Genomic DNA, 26,934 nt, shown 5'->3' with positions numbered 1-26,934 from the left:
TGTTTGGCAGAAAGCATAACCAGAGTACAACACATCAGGCCAGTGCGCATGGGGGGGGGGTTTTGGGGGTTCAAACCCCCCCCCCTTGAAGATTGGGATATATCATATTGTTTCCATATATCAGTTTAATTGTGCTCTATTGCGCCGTCAGTTTACGCGCATGCGCGCGCAAATATTTCCAATCGTTTGATTGCGCGCGCTTTCCGCCTGATTTGTGTTATATACTGTTTAAAAATTGGAGCTCCGACGCGCTACACAATTGGTCGCGCGGGACCAAAAACGGAGCGCGCATGCGCGGACCAGAGCGATAGAGCGACGGAGCGTGCGTTTTCCCTACGTATTAATTTTTAATCTATTAAGTTACTTATTTAAGTTTCTTCTTTTTTATTTCATAAAATAAGTATAGAACCCCCCCCTAAATAAAATTCTGCGCACGGCCCTGCAACACATTGTGTGAAAATTACACACTATGTTCCACTACTGATATGTATTAACTAGTGGCGTAACTAGGAATGGCTTTGAGGGGGACGAATCTGATTAAAGGGCACACCATACCGAGGGTAAGGAAAAAAAATCTAAATAATTTAGATAGGCATTATTCAAAATAAAACATGTAACTGCTGTATTCCAAACAAGTTAGATTGTTGTTATAAATTATTTTTTTTTAATTTTTGTTTGGGCTTAGGGGGAGGTGTTCTATCTCCCTCATCCCCACTTAGTTACACCACTGCATTGAACCATGTCATGATTCCAAATGACACAAGGCGGAAGGACCGTAATAGCAACATTGTACCATTGTGAACCCACCTTTATTGTATAACTGTAGCAATCTAAATAAGTGAAAAAACATCTAAAAAATGAAACATTTTATTGACACACCAAAGAAGTCACATAAATAATTGTAAATCTAGTTTACATGAACACGTCATTATACATACATTGTATATGGTTATAAATACTATACATTGAAACTTATACAATTTTTTACTATATTTTTTAAACTCTTTCATTCTCTACAAAACATTTAACATGACACTAACTTAATTAAAAAAGTATAACATAAATACTAATGTATACAAAACAGTATAAATATTTACAAAATTATTTCTATTGTACTTTCCACTTATGTTGGGATGAACACACTGTCTCATCTTTTAGATGAAAATTAGCTTAAATTGTAGATACGTAAAAATTCAAATAAATGCAATCTTAAATGTAGTTATGCCGTCTTTTAGTTGCATTGGAATCGAGTTGTAACAAAGAGCACTCTTTGTCCTAGAATTGCCGTCAGTGTATTTCTGTATCTGGTGAAGTTAGTTCTCGTATTTCCTCGTTGTTTCTCCCTCCTCTTGAAAGTTCTACTGGTCTTGTTCTGCACAGATTGTCATAAATAGATTTTAAATACAAGAACAATGTGTTTTTTTAAATTGCTAAAAAAGCCAATGTTCTGTATTATAAAAAATACGGTTTTATCAATATAACCAGGCAGGTATAAAAAAGTATCACCTCTCCTATTAATGTTGGAACAGAAATATACTATTTATATTTATACTGGAGGGATTGTTATGAAATTAAAAATCGTGGTTTTTGTGGTATATGAGAACTATGAACTCATTACTAAATGGAAGACTAAGTTATGGACTAAGTTAAAATGATAAGGTCCATAACCATAACGGGTATTTGAGATAATATGTAAATCCCCAAAGGCCCTTCTAAAAGAAGAATGATGCAGTAATTCAGAGGTCACTATCTCAATCTGGTACAAAATGGTGGTTTGTCAAAGTTTTAATTTTAAAAAATATACTATAAATCAATACTTTTACCAACAAACTATTTGATTGGGGGAGAACTGTAGGTAAAATAATATCGAAGTCAAGTTTAAACAAGTTTAATGAAGTATCAAAAATAATATTATCAAGTACTACAAAGGTTTGGCGCTGCTGAAGTTCTCATTCATCCCAAAAACCATGATAGTCTTATAACAATCCCAAGAATGGATATTGGGTGATATATATTTTGTTCAAAAGTTAATAGGAGACTTTAGGGACACCTGGTATAACGAATTAGGGTTTGTCAGAGGCTACAGTTTTATCAAGATACCATTTTTACTCAAGAATAAGTTCAGTCTTGTACACTTAATTGAAGTTATATTGATATGGTTCTTCCAATCAATTAAGAAATCACTTAGTTAATAGGTAGTAAATAAGTAGTTAGCCATATGGCTACTTTGATTTAGAAATAAATGTAAAGTTACCATGGGAATTTCACTTAATCGAAAAGACCTGCACCGGAGTGAGCTAAAAACTATGTGAAAGATCAATAGTTGTGTGCTAATAATAAAAGAAACACAAATATTTTATTTTTAAAGTGTTAAGTGGTAAAATGCATCAGGGCTGTAGAGGAAGAAGAATACATTTACCCTGAAGCTAGATCCCTTGTTTGGAAAATTTGTGGAATGTATTTTGTTAAGAAATTGTGTCGTGAAACCTATTTGTGTCATCAGAAAAATGTCAAATTCTTGACTCCTTAACCTCTTAAAATATCCTGTACACTACACTAACACGAAAAATAAATTTGAAATATAGAATATGCTATGCTGATTTTTTTTTATTTTTTAAGAGCTGTATCTTGAGAGTAAAGGCTTGTATGTGTCATGTCAACATCCAAATAATTGTTCACTTTTGCTTTATATAGGACTTAAAACAAAATCTTATCAAATAGAAATATTTCTAAAAATGATAATAATTTTTATAATTAACAGAACTTTTATATATAGACTTATTATTTATTTGTTTAAATGACATATTTTTAATGACCACCATACACAAACCATTATTCATTTGTGCCAGTTGTAATCTATCTATAAGTTGAAAACAAAGTATTTTAATACATGAAAGCAGTGCTCAATTTCTATAACTAGTGGTGGAGGAACTGTCTGGGCTCTGGACGGTATGGAATACCCTTTAGAAGAAAGGGAAGTACGAGGTTTCTCCGGATTTTGAAAATATTAGGTTTAAAAACAAAGGTATTTCTGAGGTGCATAAAGTTCTCCACGCATAATCAAAAATGCTTATTTTTTCAGAGAAAGGTACCAGAGTGCTGTTTCGGTGTGTCCTACTTCAAACTGAGCATTGCTCAGGAATATTATTGTATAAAATTTAAAAAATAAAGGATCTTGTTTAATAAAGAAAAAAGTTAAAGCTTTATGAAATATTCATTAAGTACCTTGTAGCCATGACGTTGACTGTCTGCTTCTGGCGGTGGATGAAGTAGCGGTGAGCACAACAGATCAGAGCCAACAACAGCCCTCCGATCACGATGATGATCAACGTCCACGTGAGGAACAGTGACCTCATCGAGTACTCCTCTTCTCCTGTTGGTTCAGACATCAACAAATCACCAATCAGTTTAATTGTTCGGCCATGTCGGACAGGTGATTATTTAAAAAATGAAGGAGTCCTTACATCAGTGCAGTATGTACTGATTGACATATAGGAAGATGGCCTTTCGACTGCAAAGTAAATTTATTTGTTTAACTTCTTGAGAGAGGGGTAAAATAACATGTAATGATGGATTTTTGCATGTCAATGAAGAAAATACATGCTGGCTTGTGTTATCCTGGAGGACGGTTGGAAGCAATTGCTCATGATAACTTAACCAAGACAGTGGCGTACATCAGGTGGAACTGACACTGGATGGTTAAGAAGTATAAAATAACCTCCAAAAATAGGAGTTCAAGAAATTTCTCCAAGGAAAGTATTGATCTTTAAGACCTCATACATGTGTTCTAGCTTACAACAAACTGCTGGGTGCTATTTTAACGTTTGTCTTTCAAAATTTTGGGGGAGGCTTGAGCCCCCTCCCTCTCCCCCCTTATATACGCCCTTGAACCAAGATGGGTTCAAGGCGTACTAGCTTGCCAAGTTGAAGAGCAATAAACCTTGAAAAAGACACTAAGAAAGAGAGAAAACATACTCGTTCAACCCATCCTACTTGGTTTTTAACACAATTCAGCTGATGTCCAATAATGTTGCATCTGTACATCTATTAGGTTGCCTTAACATCCAGGAAACATTGGTTTTGCGGTCCAGATTATTCAGCTGGAGAGCTAACATGATTATCACATGCAAAAACAGATTTAAATTTGAACCAGAGATTACTTAACCCACCAGATATAACCTCTTTTGAAGTTACAGATTTTGCATTATATACATGAACAACATGTCAAATTACCATCATTTAAATATTCCGGTCCATAACACATTTAAAAATTGTTCTTTTAAATTAAAATCGATTGAACGAACTCAAAATTCTCAAATTTTAATTGTGCTAGCAATGTTTCAACACAGTGTGAGGGGATAACTTAGATGATAGTAATGTCATTGGTCACATATGTTTAAGAACTAAACAAAACTCCTAGGACATAATCTAAAAGTCAAAACAACTTTTTATTTTTTAAGAACATTACTAAAAATTAAATTTAAATTAGAGATCTCCAAAGTAATGAGGTTTGATAAGGTTAGGTAGTACAGAATTTATTTTGCCTTACAAAAAATCACTTCCACTCCTAACTTGCCCATCTTGCAGAATCTGCCTCCGGCCAAAACTCGATTACGGTGCCGTAAACCACCCCAACCTACAACTTTGCAGTTTTTTTACCAAAATACAACTGATCTCTTATGGGATTTGTTCGAAGGATGGAACAAGATTCTGAATTCCGATCCAATGACCAGATTGGGAGGTACCAACTTTCTCAGAAGGAATGGATCTTTGTGATCTGATTTGAACTGGATGGAATGCATGAAAATCCAGATGCTGAATGAATCTCAATCCATCACATGACTTTGGAATAGTTCTCAGACAATAAAGCACATTGTTCATGATTGTTCTGTGTGCTCTTTTCCAGGAAGTTTAACCGGGCTTCATACAGCTTGGAGGAATCTTGGCTGGATTGCCTTAAAATCATGTAATAAAAAGGGTTGTTCTTAAAATTTTCTCAAAATTTTATTTTTCACACTTAATAATTTCTACACAATTGATTCATCACCAAAATTTTATAATGTTTTACTGTGAACTCCCTTAGAGTGGATTTGAACAACTGTGTGTTAACTGTTGAATAAGGAAGGGGCATTTATTTATTTTTGTGATGATATTTGCAACAGTCCTTCTCTGTGGAGTAATAAATAGGGTAATGGCTCTTCAATCTAGAAATCAAAAGTTCAATCAGTTACGTACAGATTATTACAAAACATGTCAAGCATTATGGTTATGACTGGTTATAGGAAATGTGATTTTTTTTATAACATGTGCTGAAAATAGTCCTTCCTATTCCTAAATTTCCTTATCAGTAAAAGATAATTAAGGGGGTAGGTTCAGAAATAGTTAGTAGTGTGTTTTTATCACTGATTTCACTTGTTTTTGACTCTATTCATTGTATATCAATGTAGTAAATTGTCAAATTCCTTATTACATGAATTTCAAGTACAGTAATGTGTTAAATAAAATAATAATGTACAGGTTATACACCTGTACATATATTGAATATAAAATTATTTGTTGACTTCTTGGTTCATTAGAAAGAAGTGAATTTTGTGAAAACCGAAATATTATTAATTTTTTCCCATAGAATTTATATTTACTCAATACCTTAAAAACGGTTTGAGGAACAAACAAATTATTTTGTTATAACGAAAATTTGAGGAAATGTTATAAACATTCCAGAACACCTTTCTTTATTTTCCATATCTGTAAATAATGGAGTTGTTTTTTAAAGCTTGAATGACTGCCACAATAGAAAGAAATGGTGTACCAAGCTGGCCAGTGAACTTAGACAAGATATTGATAAGATAAATTTTTGTACCAAATTTCATTGTTTCCACGAGCTGCGTTATGTAGCAGATATATATATTTACTTAGCAATATATATATATATATATATATATATATATATATATATATATATATTAATATATATATATATCAACAGATCAGATAAGATATATATATATATATATATAAGAGATATATATATATATATATATAAAACCTTTTGAACGGGAGTAGATTTGGGCTTTTGGGGTTATGTTCAGTGAAGTTATACAGAAAGTTTTGATAAGTAATGCCATGGGGTTAGTAGGTTAATTTTGTATACATCTACACAAAATTCACAATCTTGTCTTGTTGTTTTCCTTGGGACACATTTTAAAATTTGTCAAACTTTCTGCTTTAAATGCCCATAAATCCTCATAAAGTAATTAAAAAAAAAGTAAATGATTTTTTCTGTATTGAGGGACATTAAAAATAACAAAACCTCAAGAGCTAACTGTACTAAAAAGGCCATGAATTTAGTATTTTTGTTAAAGTAGGTAATGACAAAATTAGAAATTTTGGGGTTGTAAAAATAAAACAAAAGATCCATTGTGGAATGAAAAATTTTATTTTAATTAGCAAAATACAAACATGCTAACAATAGACAAGAAAAATTTTCCATTCCACAAGGATGAACTGGAATATAAAAACTTTGAGGTCTGCTCATCAAACTAGATTGAACAATTCAGGAATTTGGAATATTTTCAAATTTTCAGGAAAGCCAAACGCCATTGTGGAATAGAAAATTTTAAATTGTCTTTACAGGACATACAACGGGTTTTTATTACAAAACCAATATCTATTCTAATTCAACTAAACTTGACTAACAATAGAAACAAAAATATAAACTATATATTAAACAATAACAATGTGTTCAAACAATAATTCAAATGTAACATTTAAACATGTTAAAATATCAATACTGTGGGATGCAGGCAGTGTCTCAGGTACATAATGAGAAAACAGAATTTTTTTAGTTCAAATGTGAATACCGTATGTCTTTTTCGAATATTGTAAAAAACATTTAACCACACTTGCTTTAATGTTAGTTAATAATGTAATTTATAAAGAGTGTACTAATAATGAACATAAAACAGTAAATAACATAAATGTATATTAAAAATAGTTTTCTTAAAAAATACTTTTAAAATATAAGAAAATCAATATTATTTAAAATAAAAATATTTAAATTATAACATTTAAAATGAGATAACGCTTTAAAAACTATAAACATGAGGTTAAAATTAATTACAAATCCTGTAAAGTAGAATTATATAGTTAAATAGCAGTAGAAATGCTGTTTTTATTGACTCTAACTCCGTTAACAGAGGCACTAGCATTACTTGAAATGGGAGAAGGAGTTTTAGCAGATGATGTAGTACTGGATTGGGAGGGGTTTCTGGTGGGTGTGGGGATCAGAGGTGGTGGGAGACGCCTGGTGGGGGACTGCGGTGGGGGTACTGAAGGTGGAGGTGGAGGGTTGGCGAAAGTGAGGCTTCTGACGGGAGGGAAATCTTTTGGTATCTGGGAGGGACTTGGAGGGAGGGTTTTTGGGAGTTCTGGGGGGCTTGGGGTCCTGAGGATGGGTGCTGGGGTATTGGCAGGCTTGATGATGGGAGCATATTGTGGGACTCGGGGTTCTGTAGGGGTCTCTTTGTCTCTCCCACTCAAAGGAGAAGAGAGTGAACTATTTGATTTACTTTTGAACACATCATCATCATCAAAGTCCCAAATTTTATCTTCAAAATCTACGTTTGGCTTTCCAGGGAGGGGTTCGTTGGTGTAATAAACACCGTCTAGGGCATGATCGGGGTCCTCTTTAGGTCTGACGGGGGGAGCAGTGGCCATCAGATTGGTGGCTTGTGTCCGCCGTGGTGGGTTAGAGACCCCAAGACCACTATCGGCATCTACAAGGGTTGCGGCAGACCTAAGGGGAGTGCTTTCTGCCTTGGATACTGAGGGCCGCCGGGGCTTGTCGAGGGAGTTCAGATACCGCCAAGATGCAGCTGAACCATCACCACGCCATTTACGCACGAGGACGTTCAGGCAACAACACAGCGCGATTAACAATGGTAACAGAATCAGCAGGATTATAGCTGCAGTCTTTAGTATGTTTCGTATGTCGTACTCCACCATCCCTATACATAAAACACAGGTTTATTATGAGCTCATATTTTAATTATTTTACTGAAAACTAAAATAAAGCCTAAGTTACAGAATTTATTTGTTCTTTTGCTAAAGATGCTCAATTACGTGTTTTATATTCATATTCAGACATTTCACTTGAGTATGAAAGGTGTAGGAGTGTAGAATATTAATTAACAATACCATGCACTGAAATAAATTGACCTTTGCAAGAAATATGTTCAGTAGGCCTGTAAAGTAAAATAATTAATGTTAAATCATTGGCAATTGAAATAAGAAGCTATAAAAACTGGGTGGTGACATATTATGGTTAGCTAAATGTACAAGTATAAATATATTTAACTTGGTAATAACTTCAAATAAATGTTAAATATGGCTGCAAAATAATTCTTTTCAACAGAATATTATTCATAGTACTATATAATATTAATTATTTATGAAAAATCAATCTGAAAAAGCTGCATGCATAGCTATTGTTTGTATGCCATTAGCTTAATAAAATGAGCATAAAGAACAAAATCCAAAGTCAAAGGAAGATAAAAGTTGTACAAGACATCTTGGTTTTTGAGTTATACAGAACTAATCGTCTAAAAAGTTGTAATGTTGTGTATACATTTAAAATGCTAAATATTGGTTTTGTTTGGATTTTTAAAGATTTTTAACAGAGTAGCAGATAGAAGACTTAAACCAAATCTAACAGAAGCAAAAATGTTGATATAAACATTTAGGTTATAAAACATACAATCAAAACTCTTGAAAGATTTCAACAACCAAGAATATCTCACAATCGTTCATCCCTGCTGCTATGTATAGCATCTGAATGCTTTACTATTAACCTTCCTGGGTAACTAATGACTCATGAGCATTACTGAATGGCCATTACGTGTAATTCAAGTCATGCTCCTTAGAAGATTGCAAGACATTTCAGACAAGGAAAATTGATGAATGTCATACTCACGTAGGCACTCTGTGTAGCCGTAGACAGGCACATCCCACTGCCCTTGTGCTGTACAGGTGCGTCTCTGGTCTCCCACCAACACAAAATCCTGGTTACACTCGAAGGTCACCTTGGTGCCAGGAGTGAAGAAGAAGTTACTCTTCCTACCGAACCTAGGGGTCTCCAGGATTCCACACGTTATCACTGAAAGCAGAGTTGAATCAGGTGATAAAGGAGCAAAAAAAAACTCTTTGTAGTATTGTATTATTTTACACATCAATCATGCTCCTGAAGATGATAGGAATAAATCTGTTTATAAAAAAAATACATTTAATTATTTTCATTTATTGTCTGCAGTTTTAGTTTTATAGAAAGTAAACAGTACCGTAAAAAAAGGTTAAATCGGACATGTAAAAATAATATTAGTGCCATAAGCAAATTCTTTTACTGTAATAGATGCAATCCTTGAGATTTTTCAACAGTTTTAAAATGAGAAAACCTCTTATTAACTATTACTGAAGTTTGTTTTTGATGATGGAAGGATTGAACAGCAGAATACATATGACAGTTGTAGGTGATTGGTCAGCGAATGCAGACCTATTATGTCCTGTATTCTGTAGTTCAGTTTTAATAATCAGTGTTGTGTTTTGTTTTTATTAAGTGTATGTTTTAGAGTTAGTGAAGTTAACACAAAACATGGTGGTTGTAATTCCTGACTTATGCGTGTCACAACGCTCTGGTATGATTTGTTTATTTTAACCTAGATTGTAATGATGTGCTAGGTTAGTTATTCAGCTGAAGAAGAGATCAGATTGCAGCACTCGAAATGTAGTGTTACAGATTGTATTGTATCACTGAACAGTGGCAAATGCCCAGAAACCTCCTGTTTCCTTCACAACCATTACTGGTTTTTTTTTTTTTTATTTGAGTTATCTTTAATTGTCTAAATTATGAGATACAGTTATAATTTTTAAACAAATTGAGGGAGAATGTATGTTATACTCATATAATTAACTTCTCTATCTGCTACGGAAGAAATTTTTTTTAATAGAGTCAGAATATTCTCTATTTTGTCATTAAACAATTTAATTGTTCATCCCTTAGAGAATAAAAATACTTATATTGCAAAAAATGTACCTTTCTTCTATAAGAGTATTATCATTTTATTTTCTTGGATACAACTACAATATGTACCATGTGCACCCCTTGAGACAATCTCCATCTATGAAATCACTAAAAGAGTTTTTAAAACTCATTAAATATCAATAACACCTTGGTTCTGATTGTGGAAAATGTGTTAAGATTCATATTTTAGTAATTTTACTGAGAAGTGCTATTATATCAGCTGCTCTCTTAAGTTTCACTCTATTGTACTTATCATATCAAGCAAACATCAACAAGGACTGACCTCTCTGCTTGACCTGGGAGCGGATCTGGAGGAAGTTGGACTGATAGATGAGGGTGTAGAAAGCCAAGTCTCGGTTGAGAGACAGGAAGTAATCGTACTGGCACTGGAACGAATCTCCACAGAGGTCCTTGGCTTTTTGTGCATCAGCAGCTCTGCAAAGTACAAGCATAAGACTCAGAGTTCCATGAACACTTTGAGCATAAGGGCTTTCAGAGCTTTTACATTCTCTGCACATTAGTAATGAGTACCATCCTTACAAACTTCATCCTTGGATTTTTTCAATATCAAAAACCTTTCAACTTTGGTAATTAATGTAGATGTAACTAAAAAGATAAACTTTTATTTTAAACTTTGTTTAGGTTCAAACACAACTTGTTTTTTTTTTTACATAGTAAGAGAGCAATAATTTTGAAACAATTAATCACATTTGAGGCAGAGATTACAATGCTGATTTGGTAAATTTTGTTTCTCTTTTCATTTGACAATCAACCACAATCAGCAATTCCTTTAATCATCCACCTCCACCCAGGTTTCTCTTCCCAAATGGTAGCAACCCCAGAGGCTCACACCAACAATCATGAATGGACTGTGTAGTACTCTGTGTCTCACACATCAGGATAGAAGTCATGTATTTTGGTAATAATAGAATTTTATATTAAATAAGTCACGTATTAAAATAAGAGCAATCAAATAAAGTCCTTAAAGGTCACTTGGTATAATTCAGATGTTGATGCAAACTGACAGGAATATGGATATCTCTATAGAAAAATGGTTTTAGCTGTTTTTCACAAATTTTTTGAGTTGGACAGGTTTTTCAGGTGCTGAGGCAGTACGTTATAGAACGCAGTGTATTATAGAACCTTCTCAAGAAGTTTATATATTTGGATCAGGTAGGCCATGTTAACTTTGCGGCCGGTATTTTACTAACGATTAAAGGCATTTTCTGCAAAAAGATGGGGGTTATTTTTAAAGAAAGTTAAAACTTTAAGTATGTAGATACTTGGAAGAAAGAGGAAATTCAATTGTTGAAAAAAGTTTACAGTGAGCACGATGACCAGATCCTGAAATAGTGTAAACAATCCTCTTTTGGAGTCTAAATACCGTACTCTTAAAATTTCACTAGAAGATCCCTAAATCCAATAGCATATTTGAACCTTCTATACACATAAGCATAATCAATTTGAAGGATAATTTTATTTACCAACTACAGGCATTACTACTCGAAAAGTGTGTCTTGGTTTGGAAAATCTTACCATCAGATTGTATCTAGGCTACAATTAGAGATAATTTTCAGTTATATAAACCCAAGAAAGTGTCCAGCAAAAATGTGGGGGGCACCAGGCAACTTGATATTTTCCCGTAGTGGACAGAGAGTGAGGCCCCATTTTGTTCCTTAGAAAGTTGTTGGCCCGTTTTTTTTTGAGAACGATCTTTCAGCAGTACATGACAGTAATACTGAATTATTTAAATAATAATAATCTTTTACTAAAAAAGGTAATTGAAAATTGGGGGGTCAAAACCCCTTGGACCCCCTCGCTGGCTACGTCCTCGTTGATATAACCTGATACTGGGGAATGGATGGATGTGGGTGACTGTTCCTAATCACTGAGGAACTAACAGAATTCCTGTATTCTTGCCCTAGTTCCCATAATATAACATAATTTGACAAGCATTCCCACAGCTAAGATCCAAACTTCCACAGAAAAAAATCTGACAAGTTACTAGAAACTCACCTGGGGTCGTAGTTCTGGTTCTGGGTGTTGGTCGTGTACATTTGGGTGAGAACGGAGTTCATATCCGGCACGAAGGAGGGGTCGGCATAGTAGCTGGCAGTGCGAGTGTACTCGTGGATAAACAGTGAACTGCCGACGGTATTCACCTCTTTGTCCTCCAACCTCCCTTCAATGACAAAGTATTTATCATTATTACCGCTCCTTTAATTGAATTATGGTAGAATCACATTTCATAGCTACTCAGCACTGTAAATACATAATCATAACACAAGAAATAATTATGTCCTGGATTTACTACCTGCTAGACTTACAAAAACAAACAACAACATAATATTTTGCATGAAAAGATTATTCAACAAATTGCCACAATCTACTCACACTGTTACTGTTAATAAATTCAAAAATTGCTTGAAAAAATGGTTAAAAGAACAAGTATTCTACAAGCTATCTAGCTACAAATCATGGCAAATAAAAAAATCTTTTACTAATTTTGAATTGGAGGCTAAATCAGATTAGATATATATAGATGTATGTCTTTTTATAAATGTTGTATGTGATGTATATAGGCTATTAATTGTTTTAAATTTTGTTAGTTTATTGTTTAAATGTTCTTAACTGTAGTCTAATTATTTATTTGTTAATGTATGTCTTTTAATCTGTTCATAATTTACGTTCTTTTGCTATTATAAATGTTATAACAATTGATCATGTCTGTATGTATATATTATATAAACTGTTGTACAACATTTATTTAATTTTACCTGTTTTTATTGTTTTTAATTTTGTGGTGTAAATGTTGTTAACTCTGTCTACCTATTTATTTGTGAATGTATGAGTCTTTTTAATCTGTTATGTTCTTGCCATCATAAATTTTGCAACATTTAATTATACACTATTTATAATTATATTCTATATTTATTTTAATTTTTACTTAAATATAGTAGTAAAAAATACATACACACACACACACACACACACACACACACATAGAGACAACAGAACAGAATGCAACACGTGATGAAAAGGTAAAATTGTGTTATATTGCTATTGACGAAATCTATTGCAACACTATATATTTAATGATGAATAAAATCTTGATGAATCTTGAATTACTTGATTAATTTTTGGTAGCAACAAATCATAAATACTTCAAAATATGCTACAAGTTCATAAAATGGTACAAGGCTTACTTTTGACTTATGGCAGAAACTGGAGTGGTGTGCATTAAATTTCATACTCTGTTTATGTTATAAGTTATCATGTTATGTTATAACATACCATAATGTATTAACTGAATAATTGTTATTGAAATAATTTTCCTAGTGAATCATATTTTCTTTATTCACATTTTTTGATTTCTCAATCATTATTGTAAGAATAAAATATTTTGTATTTTATACATATTCAAAAGAGAAAATTATTACAATATAGGATGTTTTTGAAATAAGTATAGATTCTGTAATTTTTATCTATTTATGTTTACAGAATCTATATTTAAACAATTACAGAAAATCAGATAAAACACTGTTTATTCACTAACGCAAAATAACTTTGGGAAGATACCTTCTTCATTAATAGTCATTCGAAACCTCTCTTTGAAATTCTCCATAACTTTCACTTTGTTGGTGTCATTTAGATCATCTTGCGTACACGTTAAGTCATCCAAAATCATATGTACATATTCTGATTGATCTGTAATCTGTGATCACTGATCACAGATCTGTTCATAATGTACCACATTGCTGAAATAGCTATTGTATAGTTAAGAAAAGAGTGTCAAAAAATTCCCCACAGTGAAAACACGATGTTCAACTTTTAACTGCGCCATCTCTGAGTAAACTGGTTATTATGACCCCCTACATGATGGCCAATGACCATCACTTACCCTTTTCCTGCACCTCTACCACAGTTCAAATCTGATCATACTTTTTGTGCCACCCAGTTGACAGATACAATGGTGTAATTAACGTAAAATTTAGAGCTACTCCGATCAGTAGGTACATACAGGAGTTAGCAAACTGGTAGACGGACTGGAAAGAGTTGAGGGGCTGTTTGTTGGTAAAGCCAGGCCCCCAGGTCACTGGGTACGACATATTGTTGGAGTCCGTTAGATCATCTGCTGCATTGAAGTCCCACACTCCAAACAATCCAGATGTCTGTCCCTGAGAAAATACAAGGATTATTAGTTCCTCAACTCAATGGAAAAAGCATTTACGTAGACGTATTACTGAGGTAAATAACTGAAGTCAGTCAAGAGAATTGGTAGTATTATAACTTACCATCAGATAGTACTATAAAAATTTGTTCTAGTGAGATCTCTGTCTTTTTTATATTTCTGAAAACTAATCTCTTTTGTGCACCATTATTAAATGTACACAATCATTTTTTTCACTTTTGAAGAGCTTTAACTAATCCATGGCTTTTCTGAATTTTAGACATTACAATAAAATAATGAGAATAAAAATATAACTGACACAATAATTTTTTTCCCTTCTAGGGTTTTGCCTAATCCAGGAATGTCTTTAAACACATAGTTGCATCAATTATATATTGAAGAACAAGAATACTCTTTCCTCTTAAGACAAGAAGCTGAGGAAACTCCTCTCGCAGTTAGTCCTAAAAGGATCTTTGCACTTACTTTCGGAGTGATAAGATTTTAAGGACGGTTAAAATTGGTGATAGGAGTGCCTCCTGTTGAGGAGGAATAGCGAGCTCTTTATCTCGGTCATGTAACCTTGGAAGGCTAGCTCTGTTCAAGACTCCTTCATTTAAAGGTAATAGGAGGAGGTACCCCCTCGTGTTTACCACTACTACTTACTAGCAACAGCCTTTACCACTAAGAGAGATCCACCCACTCCAACTGGGAGATCCATCTGTTCTTGGAACCTTCAATGAAAGATTCACCTTATCCTTGACTGTTATGGACAAGGGTAAATGACTGAAAACCCCAGCCGTATTTCTTCCCAGTAAAATCATTCTCCACCTTAATGTTGGTAGGGGAAATCAGGTGGTATTAGCAGTTGTTGGATATTTTTCTTGTTTATTCTACTTAAATTAAAATGTTGAGTATTTATTTCATTATAAACACTAACATTTTTTTTATCACTTCTGGCTGGTTTATACCTTCCAGTTGAACCTACCAGTGGGCACAGCAAAAACCGATGTGTCACTTAAATTTGGGCAACCTTATGAATGTCCAGGAGCGGTACATCACTAACCGCAAATGTACCTCGAGATTCTGGGGTGCAAGAGTAATTCGATAGGTCTAGTCTACTGCGGGAGATGACTGTTGGAGTTTGGTGGGGTTCATTCCCTAACTATCAGAGGTTCTAGCCTCAATAAGGGTATGCCAACCCCTGCCTGCTTTGACTAGAGAGGCTGGTTCAGTGCTGGCCTCCCCTTCTTCTGGGGGGACATGACTTTGAGATTAGTGCCCTAATTCTTCCTTATGGATTCTCAATAGGAGGTGGCCCCTACCTCCTAACCTTACCCATCCTGAATATCCTGTCACTCCGGAAGCAGCACTAAGGTTCTTACAGGACTAAGTGCAAGTTATAAGCTTCATGTCCTAAGAGAACAAGAAATTTATTTTTTAACATTAAAAAGTAGATACCAATGGCTTATTAGTACGTTATGGGTATAATGTACATAATAAAATGTGTAAAAACCAAAATGTATTTTTATGTTCCAAAACTATTTCTTTTGATTAGTTTTTGTAAGGTATTAGCATAGTTCTGTTGGAAAAATATTTATTCTCTAAATTTTTTACCTTTTTTATTTTGAGCTATAAATGATTCATACCAGCAAGGACGTACCCAGCGAGGAGGTCCAAGGGGTCAGGACCCCCCAAATTTTTATTTTTTCCATTTTTTTTTGTAAATGATTATTATTATTTAAATAATTCAGTATTACTGACATGTACTACTGAAAGATAATTCTCAACAAAGAAACGAGTCAAGAACTTTTTAAGGAACAAAATGGGGTCTTACTCTCTGTCCAATACGGAAAAATAACAGTTGTCTGAACCTCCCAAATTTTTTTCCTGGCTACGTTCTTCCATATTAGAAAGGTATAATATAAAATTATTTCTGCCATAGTGTTCCTATAGTGGCCCATACAGTTGCACGTAAACTATAAATGGCCTACATTGGTGTGAACTAGTTAAAAATATGTGTATTTAATTTATTTGTAGTAAATAAATACATTTGTGCATTTGAATTGCTTTGTTGAGGCTGAGCAATTTTAAACTACAAAAATTGGTAACTTATAAATAGCTTGCAGTGAGAAGGGACTCACAATGAAGGTCCAAGGCAGGTACACTCTTGCAGCCATGTAGCCCTTGTTCTCCACCACCTCCACACCAGCTCCAGACTGGAACATGATCACTATCTGGGACTGGTTCAGGATGTAGGACGGCTGGTAGATGGTCACACCTGCATAAAAAATACTTTGATTCGTTCTCTTGTCTCGCCTAATTTCTGACTTTAAATTAAACATCTTTTCAATTCTTCTGATTCTATTAATAAGAGACCTTTGAGGTATTTGGACAAATATATTTATACTTTACTTTGCAGATTAATAATACATTCTAAAGCTCATTAAAATGACCCAATCATTTTAAGTGTCAACACAAAACTAAAACAAATTGAAAGGTTTTGAGTATGAAATTTAGTAATGGAAATGTTGTATATACCTATTATATAAAAATAAATGGTAATATTATATTATTAAAAATTGAAACTATCTGTATTAGTTTCTACTATTTGAAACTAATGAATAATTCAGGCTCACTTGTCTGTAAATTATCCTTTTGCCATTTCAATAAATATTTTTACAATATAAAATTCAATATTTGTTAGGGTTAAAATTATCTTAACAGTTCTAGTTCTTTTTTTATTACAACATTTATTTCTTATTTATTTATTTATTTCAATTATATATACAATAGCCAAAGATGCAATATCCTCATAGCTATTTTGAAATTTTATGAAACTAAAAAAAATACAATACATTTCAGTACAAAGGAATAGAATGCTTTAAATAAGAATATTATGCTATGCAAAAATTGATAAATTAAAATAATGCTCTATACAAGTTCAGACACTTGGTATACTTAACTATACAAAAGAATTATACAGAGATATTAGTGACATGCACTCTGGGTATCCACTGAGTTAGCCAGATATGAAGTGATAACATCAGTTTTTTTTGTACTGGAAATATAAACTGGCCAAAAATGAACTGTACTGGGTGATCTATGAATACTTGTACCAAATCTACCCTGCTGATTCTTTTCTTACATGTAGAGGAGGTTACCTGGGAAGTGTTGCACCCTGAGAGACGGACGGTCGAAGTAGACCCTGCGCTTGTCCGCGAACACATCTAACCGATAGCGCCACTGCGCGATAGTGGGCCTCAGTCGCACTTCGATCACTGCTGAGGTGTTGTCCCGTGCTGCACAGAGTAGACCAGACTTAGACAATTGTGAGACAACAAGCCAAAGGTATAACTAAAAAGAAGGTTTTGGAGAAAAAATATAAAATGTCATGAAGAAACTTCATGATTAAATTATTATCTTAATAATTAAAGGCATTTATAAAAGATCAAAGGACATTTCATACATGTCTAATCAATATAATTTACTACTAATTTGAGTATTGAGCAAACATAAGGGAGGATTTAAGTCCCCCCCCCTGCCCCCGAAATTTTGTAAGACATACATTGAAAATTGCACCTAGTAGTTTGTTTTAAGTTTCTGGTAAACACATTTATGAGGCCTTAAAGCTCAGAAATCTCCAGTAGAAATATTCGTGAGCCTTTATTTTTAGAAGGAATTTTATACTTCCTAAACCACCCAGAATTAAACCCCTTGAAATAATTTCCTATATACGCCACTGAATTGAGGACCCAATAAGGGCACATCACACATAAAATAAAAACCATTAAAATTGTCACAAAGCAAAGTGCAAGACGTGTAGAATTCAGTTTTTTAACTAAAACCTAATAGCACCCACACAATAAAAATTAGCACCACGTTATGTTGACGAATCATAAAAAATCATAATGTAACATTCAGGCATATGTCAAAAGGTCTGCCTCTGAATTAAGATTACGTTTCTATGTTTTGGGCACTCTAATTGTTCGTGAAGGTAACTTCTGTGATTACGATTTTACGTTCCTCTACTATACAAAGCAAACTAAAAAAAATATTAATAATATTTATGAATCTAAGGAAGATTATTAGTTGTGAAAACAAATCTGTTGTGAACTCTAAAATTGAAATTTTCACACTGCCCCTCTCCAAAGTCCTCTTCTGTCCCAAACTTCAAGCACACTCTCCCACTTTAATGGAGGAATGAAGGATGGATATAACTAGATTTCTATAACCTCTATTTATGTATCTTCAAAATATTGAAATACCTCTCCCACACAGTAGAATACACTTTTACTTTGATCTAAAGGTTTCTACTGCCATCTATTTCTATCTTTTCAAATGTGGCCTTCTCTCTTACACTCAAATCACAAAGTTGTCACTATTTTCTTCATTGTTAGAACATGTAGATAAACTAGCATTAGATTAGAAGGTGGGTAACCAAAATGTTAAGTCAAAAGTACTGGAACCATTAAGGAGTTGACAATGTTGTTTCATCATCTAAATTATCCAGCTTAGACTATGTGAAAAAAATTCTTAGTAATTAAATTTTAAAACTTTTTCAGTTTTAAAGAGTTGCTGCCAATTTGTGAAAGAACGAATTTTTGATACTAAAACCTGTGAATGAGTAACTGCACAAGAAAATCTTCATAAACCAAACAAATCCTGTTTTAAAAAAAAAAACAGTAGCAGTCGTGGGACTGCCGATAGAAGTGAAAACGGAACTATTAAGTTGAGAGTAATTAACAATACGTTATAGTAGCAGTACATCTGTAATTGTAAATGTGACGCGTTTTTAATTTTCCAATTTTAAAATCCACGAAAAAATATTATCAAATAACTAGAAATCTATTTTACCACGCTAGTAAGATAAATCTTATACCGTAATAATACTCATTTCATGATGAAGAGGTTAAATATTAAAAACATAATTAAAATGAATAATGCTAAATTTTAAATACAAATATTCGTACAAATATTAAAAATGTTTAAAAATATATTCGTTGTTTTCATTATTCATTTATCTGTATAAAAATATGTTGTAAATGCTCAATATTAATAGTTAGTTAAACATAGAATACAAGTGAGTAAACACCGAGTGAACAACAGTGAGTTGAACACCGTTGTAAATAATACAGTTATTGCTACGGATAAAGTATATAATTGCAATAACAATTAAACCCACAATATTTTTAAAACTAATAAATTAGTTAAATTAACTTGGTTCTTTCGTAAAGGTATTTTTATTGCACAATAAACTAATTTATTGAGTTAATACGGTATCAGTGAGCCAATGCGCCAACTACAGTTCCGGCAGAAACGTTCACTCATCACTTCATACGCTACTACAGGCTAAACTAAACTTCCAATAAAAAAATGATAAATTACAAAAAAAAATATTCATCTATTTTCACACAACTTTCTCGCTGACAAATTTTGTCTGACCAAAAAATTAAAAAAATCCTCGCTTACTACTTTTTTCTTGTCATTGTAAACGCTATGTAAAATGTAAACAATAATCAAAATTATTTCGAAATTTTTTTAATATTTAAAAATGTAACCAATAGATTGCCAATATTAAGAGCTTTAATTTGACGCATCTTACAGAATTGTACGACATTGGCTTCACTTTTAAATCGCGAGAGGAAGCCGTAAAGGTCACTGATTTTCGCAGTCTGTTTTCATACTCCGCCGGGACAGTTTTAACACAGCGAGACTGACTTTTTCATGCAGGTTAGTAGTCCGCGGCCAAGTCTACGGTTAAAAAACACAGTGAGACTGACTTTTTCATGCAGGTTAGTATCATTAGCATGTCGGTGACGCGAACCGAGGATTTTACCCTCTACCAAAACGCTCAACGCGCCTAAAGAAGTTTTCACTTCAATAAAAAATGTATGAGTTTCTCTCTTCCAATTCATTACTTAAGTAGCGATAGAATTAACAAAACAACATGTGGCTAGATGTGTGCAGATGTCTATCAAAAAACTTATAAAGCACACTGAGATACATGACTTCTGATTACTTGAATGACTGGAATGCTAAGTTTTATTGTATAGTAAAGTAAGCAATCATCTTGTAGTTACCTGCTACAGAAGTGAGTTGAGTGGCGTTGACAGAGCCGTAGAAGTTGTTGGGTAGTTGCTCGAACCTCCCCTGGACATCGAACTTGGCCTTGGAAGAGTTGACGTGCACCAACACATATTCACCCTTTCCGTTAAATGTGTACTCAAGCTCGTCAAATGTGATGATGTGAGGGTCACCGAATACAGTTGCTAGAAAATGAAATGATTTTTAAAAATTTCAGCAATGTTAAATTAAAACTTAAGAGACATTTCACTCTTTATCTACTACTGTGGGGGCTAAAACTTTATGTAGAATTTGAAGGAACTATTGAGGTTTGAAATGATTGTCAGTCATGCATGGTCCAAAGAGCATTCTATTTCTATACTGTAGATGATAAACTGTTATAATTAAAAAATGTAACAAAATATATATTCCTTCCCATCACTAATTTTTTAGTGGTTTATTCTTCTATTGTGATACAAATCATAGAATAATACAGATTATTTAATAATTCGCTGTAGAGAAATTACTGAGTTTTACTCTGTAACATCATTGTTAAATTTCAAACACTTTTGCCCCTTTATTTTTAGTCATAGAATTATGGGTGATGTCTCATTAAACAGGTGTAACCAATACATGTAAGAATATGTTTAAGTTTTTCTTGTAAAGTGTATTTAGTATTTAAGAAAATTATTAAAATTTGTATGAATAGTGATAATATCTTTAAAATAAGAAGTCTTCCCATATTCTCCGATCCAAAATAAGGTCGTCTATGTTAAAAATGTAATAAATGAAAGCAGGAATGGATACAGTATAGAGTTTGGAGAGGGGTCACTACCGGGGTTTCTAGGAGGTATAAAATACCTCCATGGAATCATGAGAAATGGGGTCGGTTGTCCCTTCCCTGGAAAATGTAAAAAAATGGATATCTAAAAAGAAATATTTATGCACTTTTGGAGTATAGTATTAACTTTCTTACAAAACACAAACTATTAACTATATAGTGTGTGGAAAATATTTGGGAATGAGTCATGACCACTTGTCCCATGACCTCTCTCCCTCCATAAATCTATCACTGAATAAAAAGGAACATTGTGTGAACAAAGAATTTTTAGTAGAACAATAATTAAGCAGTGACAATAATTAGGACCTCGAATATTGTTCTTTTTACAATTACAGATAAACATTCTGTCAATCAGCTGATAAAAATTCATTTTCAAAGAAAATAAATAAGGAAAATAATGCAGTTTGTCCATTTATACATTTCTAAACGTTAAAAGAACGTATCAATTGTGCATGATCTGCCATCACAGAAGGTGGAGGTAACACAGGATACTAACCAACATACGGAGGTTGATAGGCCACACAGTCCTGGGAGGGCCGACGCTCGAAACGGTAAGTCTCACACCCCACGGCCTGCTCCTCTTGCCATAGACAACAGAAGTAGAACGGACTCATGTCATGGAACCACTGGGACAGTGTCGGTACCTAAAAGAAACAAAATTTAGCTGTAGATTGAATCTAAACACCTTTTTTTCCTTTAATTAGCTCAGTCAAAATCATCAACTTTGAATATGTAAGTAATATTTAATGCTAATTTATCGCTACATACAAAAGATGTGCTGTAGTCTGGATTGTTGAAATTGACCAGAGTTGAATTTCAAAGTTTGGTTCTCAGATAAAACAAAGCCTTTGTCACCTGCGACTCAGAGGTGAAAGCCAATAGTCACTGAGTTATTGAGTGGAAAGTTATATGTGAGAGGGAAGTTTATTGTGAAAGGAAACCCCCAAAATACTTCTGCCTTTCCGTGCATTAACAATGGTACCTGTACTGGTTATTATTTAACTTTTTTAGAACTCGGAATAAATTATTTATGTAATATTTGAACCTGTTTAGCAAGGACGTAGCCAATGAGGGGATCCAAGGGGTCCTGACCCCCCGAAATTTTTAATTTGTTCAAAAACTTTTTTAGTAACAGATTATTATTATTTAAATAATTCAGTATTTCTGACATTTACTGTTGAAAGATCGTTCTCAACAAAAAAAATGGATCAAGATCTGTTTAAGGAACAAAATGGAGCCTTACTCTCTGTCCACTAAGGGAAAATATCAGTTGTCTGGACACCCCCATATTTTTTCCTGGCTACATTCTTGCATTTTAGTCCTATGGCTCCTGGCCTATTATCATACCAAAAGTGCTGAGCAATTTTATGGGAAAATGTAAAGTTTTGGCAAGAAATTTTCCAATTTATTATTTAAGGTCATATTTTGTTACTAATATCTTGTTTTTAATATTCAAAGGATAGAATACTATATGTTTTTACATTTAAGTACATTTGTATATGTATACCAATTTGTTTATGTAAAACAATTTTTTACTTTTACTTTATCTGTATTTGTACACATAAAATTTGAGTATATAGTCATATACTATGTTTTTTCTCATTTCATCCTAAAGGTCAGAGAAAACAGCACAGATTTCATATATTAACATAAAAATTATTATAAAACAATGAGTATTGATAACTTATAAACATTATCGCCCATACAAATATTATTATCCTGGTTCTTATTTCACTTGAAAGAAATATAAACGGTCTATCACAAGCAATCAAACAAACAAATATTGTTACTTTTAGGTTTTTGGAATAAATTAATATCATTTGCAGCCAGTATTATTAATAATATTTGATGATATGTATCAAATATACAGCACCTGCAATACAGACACTAGTACTTTTCGATGTGAATACTGCAGCACTAAAAGGGTTAAATAGGTATAAAAAAATATTTAAACTGAGTGCAAAAGAATACAATTTTCAGTTAGTGAGTAAATATTTTTTAAATTTAAAAAATATTGAATTTATTAGATCAGCTGTAATGAATTATAAGAGTGTATGAGTATTGCAAACCTTGTTGGCCTCGTTCCAAGGCAGGTAACCGAGGTTGTGGGAGCGGCGAGGTCTCGAGCCCCACTGCTGGTCATATGACAACATCAGGTAGTGGTTCTTGTCGTAGCAACACTGCTGTTCAGACCCTTCCAGGCTGTTCATACAATTGGATTAAAATATCGTAATCAAATTTAATTTCTACAGGTAAAAAAAAAAAACAATATTATTATGGTATTGAATTTATTATTTTTCTCTTCTATGAAAATATTGAGTTAAGCTCCATTTCCCCCTTCCCCTTCCACCTTCCCCTCCCCCCACCACCTTTCCCTTAGAGGGTGTAAAATCTGACACTGGTAAAAGATTGATTCCTGGAATCTGGAGTCTGAAGAGATCCATTCAAAACAGTCTCTTTGCGTCAACAACAGACACACCTAGGCTACAAAGGAGTTCAGTCTGATTACCCACCAATTGTGCAGTGTAATCTAGATGAAGAAGTTTTCTCATTGTCTCATCAGGTGAACAATATTCTCATTGAATAAACATGCCCCCATATAGCTAGTTTCTCTTCTATTTCTAAGACCAAATAAGTATGTCTTTAACTAACTTCTATGTTCCAGTAATGCCTAACCGTGGTTAATTGTAGAGTGCCTTGTGGACTAGGTCCTTTAATACAACATTATACCTAGATGGTAAACTATAGTTATTTTATCAAAATTGAAGTTTTTAATATTGAACTCTTTGGTGTGCTAGTTTCAGCACTGGGTTTTCATGCTTTGGTGTTATTATGGTTTAAATAATCGTTTAAACTCTTAAAAGCTATTGTTATAGTCATTATTTAATTATAAATGCCTTGAAAAACATAAAATAAGACAAATTGAATGGTTAAAAAAATAATAAGTAAAAGTGTTTTGTGTCTGATACATGATACAAGAATACACTAATTGTGTCAACTTCCACCAAAGTCAACCACCATTAATTTAAGGTGGGCCTTCCCGCCAGCATTACCAGACAAGTGACTCTCATAAGTGTATACCAGATAGCAAAAATCCATAACCTAGCTCGGAATCGAACCCACAATTTCCGGGCCAATTCCCTCGTCCGAGGGTAGCACCTTAGACCACTCAGACATCCTGAATTAGTATTTTGAATGTGTAGTAGCTCACTTACGAGTTTGCTACCCTATTTTTCCTCCTGTGCTTCCGTCAAGGATTTTGGTATGTATCATCATCATGTGGCAGAAAAATTCTATCAGAAATCAGAAATTTATTGTCACGTAACACTACATAATTGTAGTAGATAAGATCCACAATGAACAGGTGATTCATCAATATAATTTAAAATATACTTATATATACCTAAAAAAATATGTATATAAATAAAATTAATAATTCATTGATAAATAATCGTTATTAATCACACAAACAGTGATCATATAATGATACATATATAAACACACGTGAAACATTAAATTTTAATGGTACAGGTACAGGTTATAACTTTATTCATATTAAAATAAATAAAGCTAGATGTAGCTATTCTTATCCTAAAATAAAATAATTTATAAAATATAAAACACATTTAAAAATAACGAGTGATAAAATAAAATACAGTGGAATTAATATTAATATAATTAATATTAATTATATAATTATAATTATATTATAATAAATATAATAAAATTATATAATTAATATAATTAATACACATTAAAAAGTTTTGAATTGGTTTTGAAATTTATTCAATGAAGGTTGCATCAATTAGAAAATCATTTTCTGAATAATATTCTTTCTCTTTTAAGATATTATTTAATTTTATAGGGAACTTTTCTAGAGGCAAGAGGATATAGTCTAAGAGCCCGCGACGCCCAGGCATTCGTTATTTCATAAAAGCTGACAACTTGTCAGTATACGAGTACTATACAGGTATAAACGTACCTCGAGTATGGAGCCTGGGTCGCGGTGGCTTCGACAGGTAACAGGTAGTAAAGGTGAGTGAAATCACAGTTTAAATTCGTAATAGTGTAAAGCTCAGTTTTTATACATTTCAACATTAAACAACGATAGAAAGCTGCATGTGCGATGCCGGACACTTAGTATAGTTCCAACCCCCTGCCAGGCACCCCTAAAGCACAATTAATAAAAATAGTACTTTCGTCATATTATAAAACCTGAAATTTATATATGTTATTAGGGGAACTATAAAAAGATGTTTTCTCAGTTCCCAGACACTTTCTATGGTTCCTTCATGCAGCCAGGCACCTCAAAAGTTACTCTAGGTGCGAGCGCGAGAGATATACATACAAGCGGGTGCGAGTGAGATAGTACGTAATGTCTACGGCGATCTTTTACTGCGCATCAGCTGTCTTATGCTCCGAACGTTTGTTTGAATACATAGTAGTGTGAACGGTTATGCGTATAATAAGTGTATTATTATTTAAGAAATTTATTGTTTTTAAAATCGTGGTGCATTTGTGAAAAAGTACTATCATGTACTTACTGCCTGGGCGTCGCGGGCTCTTGCTCTAATAGAGATATTGGAATTTTATAGTATGCCAATTGGTTAATTACTTCTATGGAAGGCGTACAATCTTACCTAAATTTGTTGAAAAATGCAAATAAAATAATATTTTGAAAGATAAATAATTCTTTTATTAGCAAAATGAGTATAGATAGGTTACCTGGGAGATCCAGTCTTGACACAGTGTATAGCTCCTTTGTTGTACAGACATTTGGGGTTCCGGTCAATATCACAGTCGAAGTCTGGCATAAACCTGCCTTTGTCCACCAAGGCCTGATTCAGTGTACAAGGACACTGTGAGATCTCTGACGCAAAATTCTTGAGGTAACGGTCGTCCATGAGCCACTTGTCGCACATGGCACTGGGCCAGTTTTTACCGTACTGGTTACTCCACTGGGGTGCAAAGTACCAGCCTAGGGGTATCGGTCTGCTCCATAACACTCTGCAATCATAAAGTTTTGTTGATATCATACTTTATTCCATGCCAGAGAGCTCCCTACTTAAAATTATCAAATTGAAGAGTAACACCAAAGTTTCAACACATTCTGCACTTTCGTCGGAAGTTGGTGAAAGCTGAGGTAGGTAGAATTGTGTTGTCTATGTGCATTACTATTTTTATATCCTTGTTGATTGCTATGAAATTTTCTTAAATTAATTTACTTTTTTTATATGTCTGAAATGTTAGGAAAATAAATGCAAAATCGTTTACAATTTGTCTGATTGGCACAAATGAAATTTACTAGAATAAATAAAAATTCAAAGTCATTACGTTCTATTAAAAAGAATGAATTGGATTTAATTTTTATAGAAACTGCCCAAAGTCGGTTAAAAAATATTTGGTGCTGAGCATACGGTGGTTCAAAAGTCACAGAACTCTACAGAGGGTGGCCAAATTATTAGACTAGAACTAGTTTTCGGGGAAAATTATTTTATTAAATAGTTTTTAAATATCTGTGTACATCAAATTGTATAACTAATATTTTGTGTGTATACCCTTGTTCTTTATCAACATTTCAAATCTCTTTGGCATGCTCTGGACCAATTTTGTACAGTTCTCTTTGATTTCTTCAATGTGGTACCACACTTTAATTAATTAAAAATTCACAAGCCCTTGACGTGTGGTCACCTTCTTCTTTAGCATTCTTTTCTTGACAATTGACCACAAATTATCAATTGGATTCATGTCAGGGCTGTTACCTGGTCAAGGAAGCACACTGAT

The 26,934-nt window shown here is 33.3% G+C and overlaps 1 protein-coding gene across 2 annotated transcripts in view; it reads right to left on the bottom strand.

The window, feature by feature from the left end:
* Window positions 1–851: 851 nt before the first annotated feature.
* LOC124357843 (protein mesh) overlaps window positions 852–26,934 on the bottom strand; it is a 51,645-nt gene continuing 25,562 nt past the window's right edge. Inside the window, exons 11-22 of one of the 2 annotated variants that reach the window (XM_046809917.1) lie at window positions 25,876–26,157; window positions 23,220–23,352; window positions 21,647–21,794; window positions 20,327–20,515; window positions 17,408–17,545; window positions 16,388–16,524; window positions 14,097–14,253; window positions 12,092–12,257; window positions 10,359–10,510; window positions 8,972–9,154; window positions 3,226–3,373; window positions 852–1,372 (exon numbers count right to left, since the gene is read on the bottom strand). In XM_046809917.1, coding sequence (XP_046665873.1) covers window positions 1,288–1,372; window positions 3,226–3,373; window positions 8,972–9,154; window positions 10,359–10,510; window positions 12,092–12,257; window positions 14,097–14,253; window positions 16,388–16,524; window positions 17,408–17,545; window positions 20,327–20,515; window positions 21,647–21,794; window positions 23,220–23,352; window positions 25,876–26,157 — 1,918 coding nt within the window. In that variant the 3' untranslated portion in view covers window positions 852–1,287. Of the gene's footprint in view, window positions 1,373–3,225; window positions 3,374–6,415; window positions 8,007–8,971; window positions 9,155–10,358; window positions 10,511–12,091; window positions 12,258–14,096; window positions 14,254–16,387; window positions 16,525–17,407; window positions 17,546–20,326; window positions 20,516–21,646; window positions 21,795–23,219; window positions 23,353–25,875; window positions 26,158–26,934 lie in introns of those variants that run through there. The other variant, XM_046809916.1, reaches the window with a different exon arrangement.

This window comes from Homalodisca vitripennis, chromosome 3 (assembly GCF_021130785.1).
Source record: "Homalodisca vitripennis isolate AUS2020 chromosome 3, UT_GWSS_2.1, whole genome shotgun sequence".
Lineage (NCBI taxonomy): Eukaryota > Metazoa > Arthropoda > Insecta > Hemiptera > Cicadellidae > Homalodisca > Homalodisca vitripennis.
Note: the sequence above shows the minus strand (reverse complement) of the source record. Positions and strands in the feature narration are given on the sequence as shown.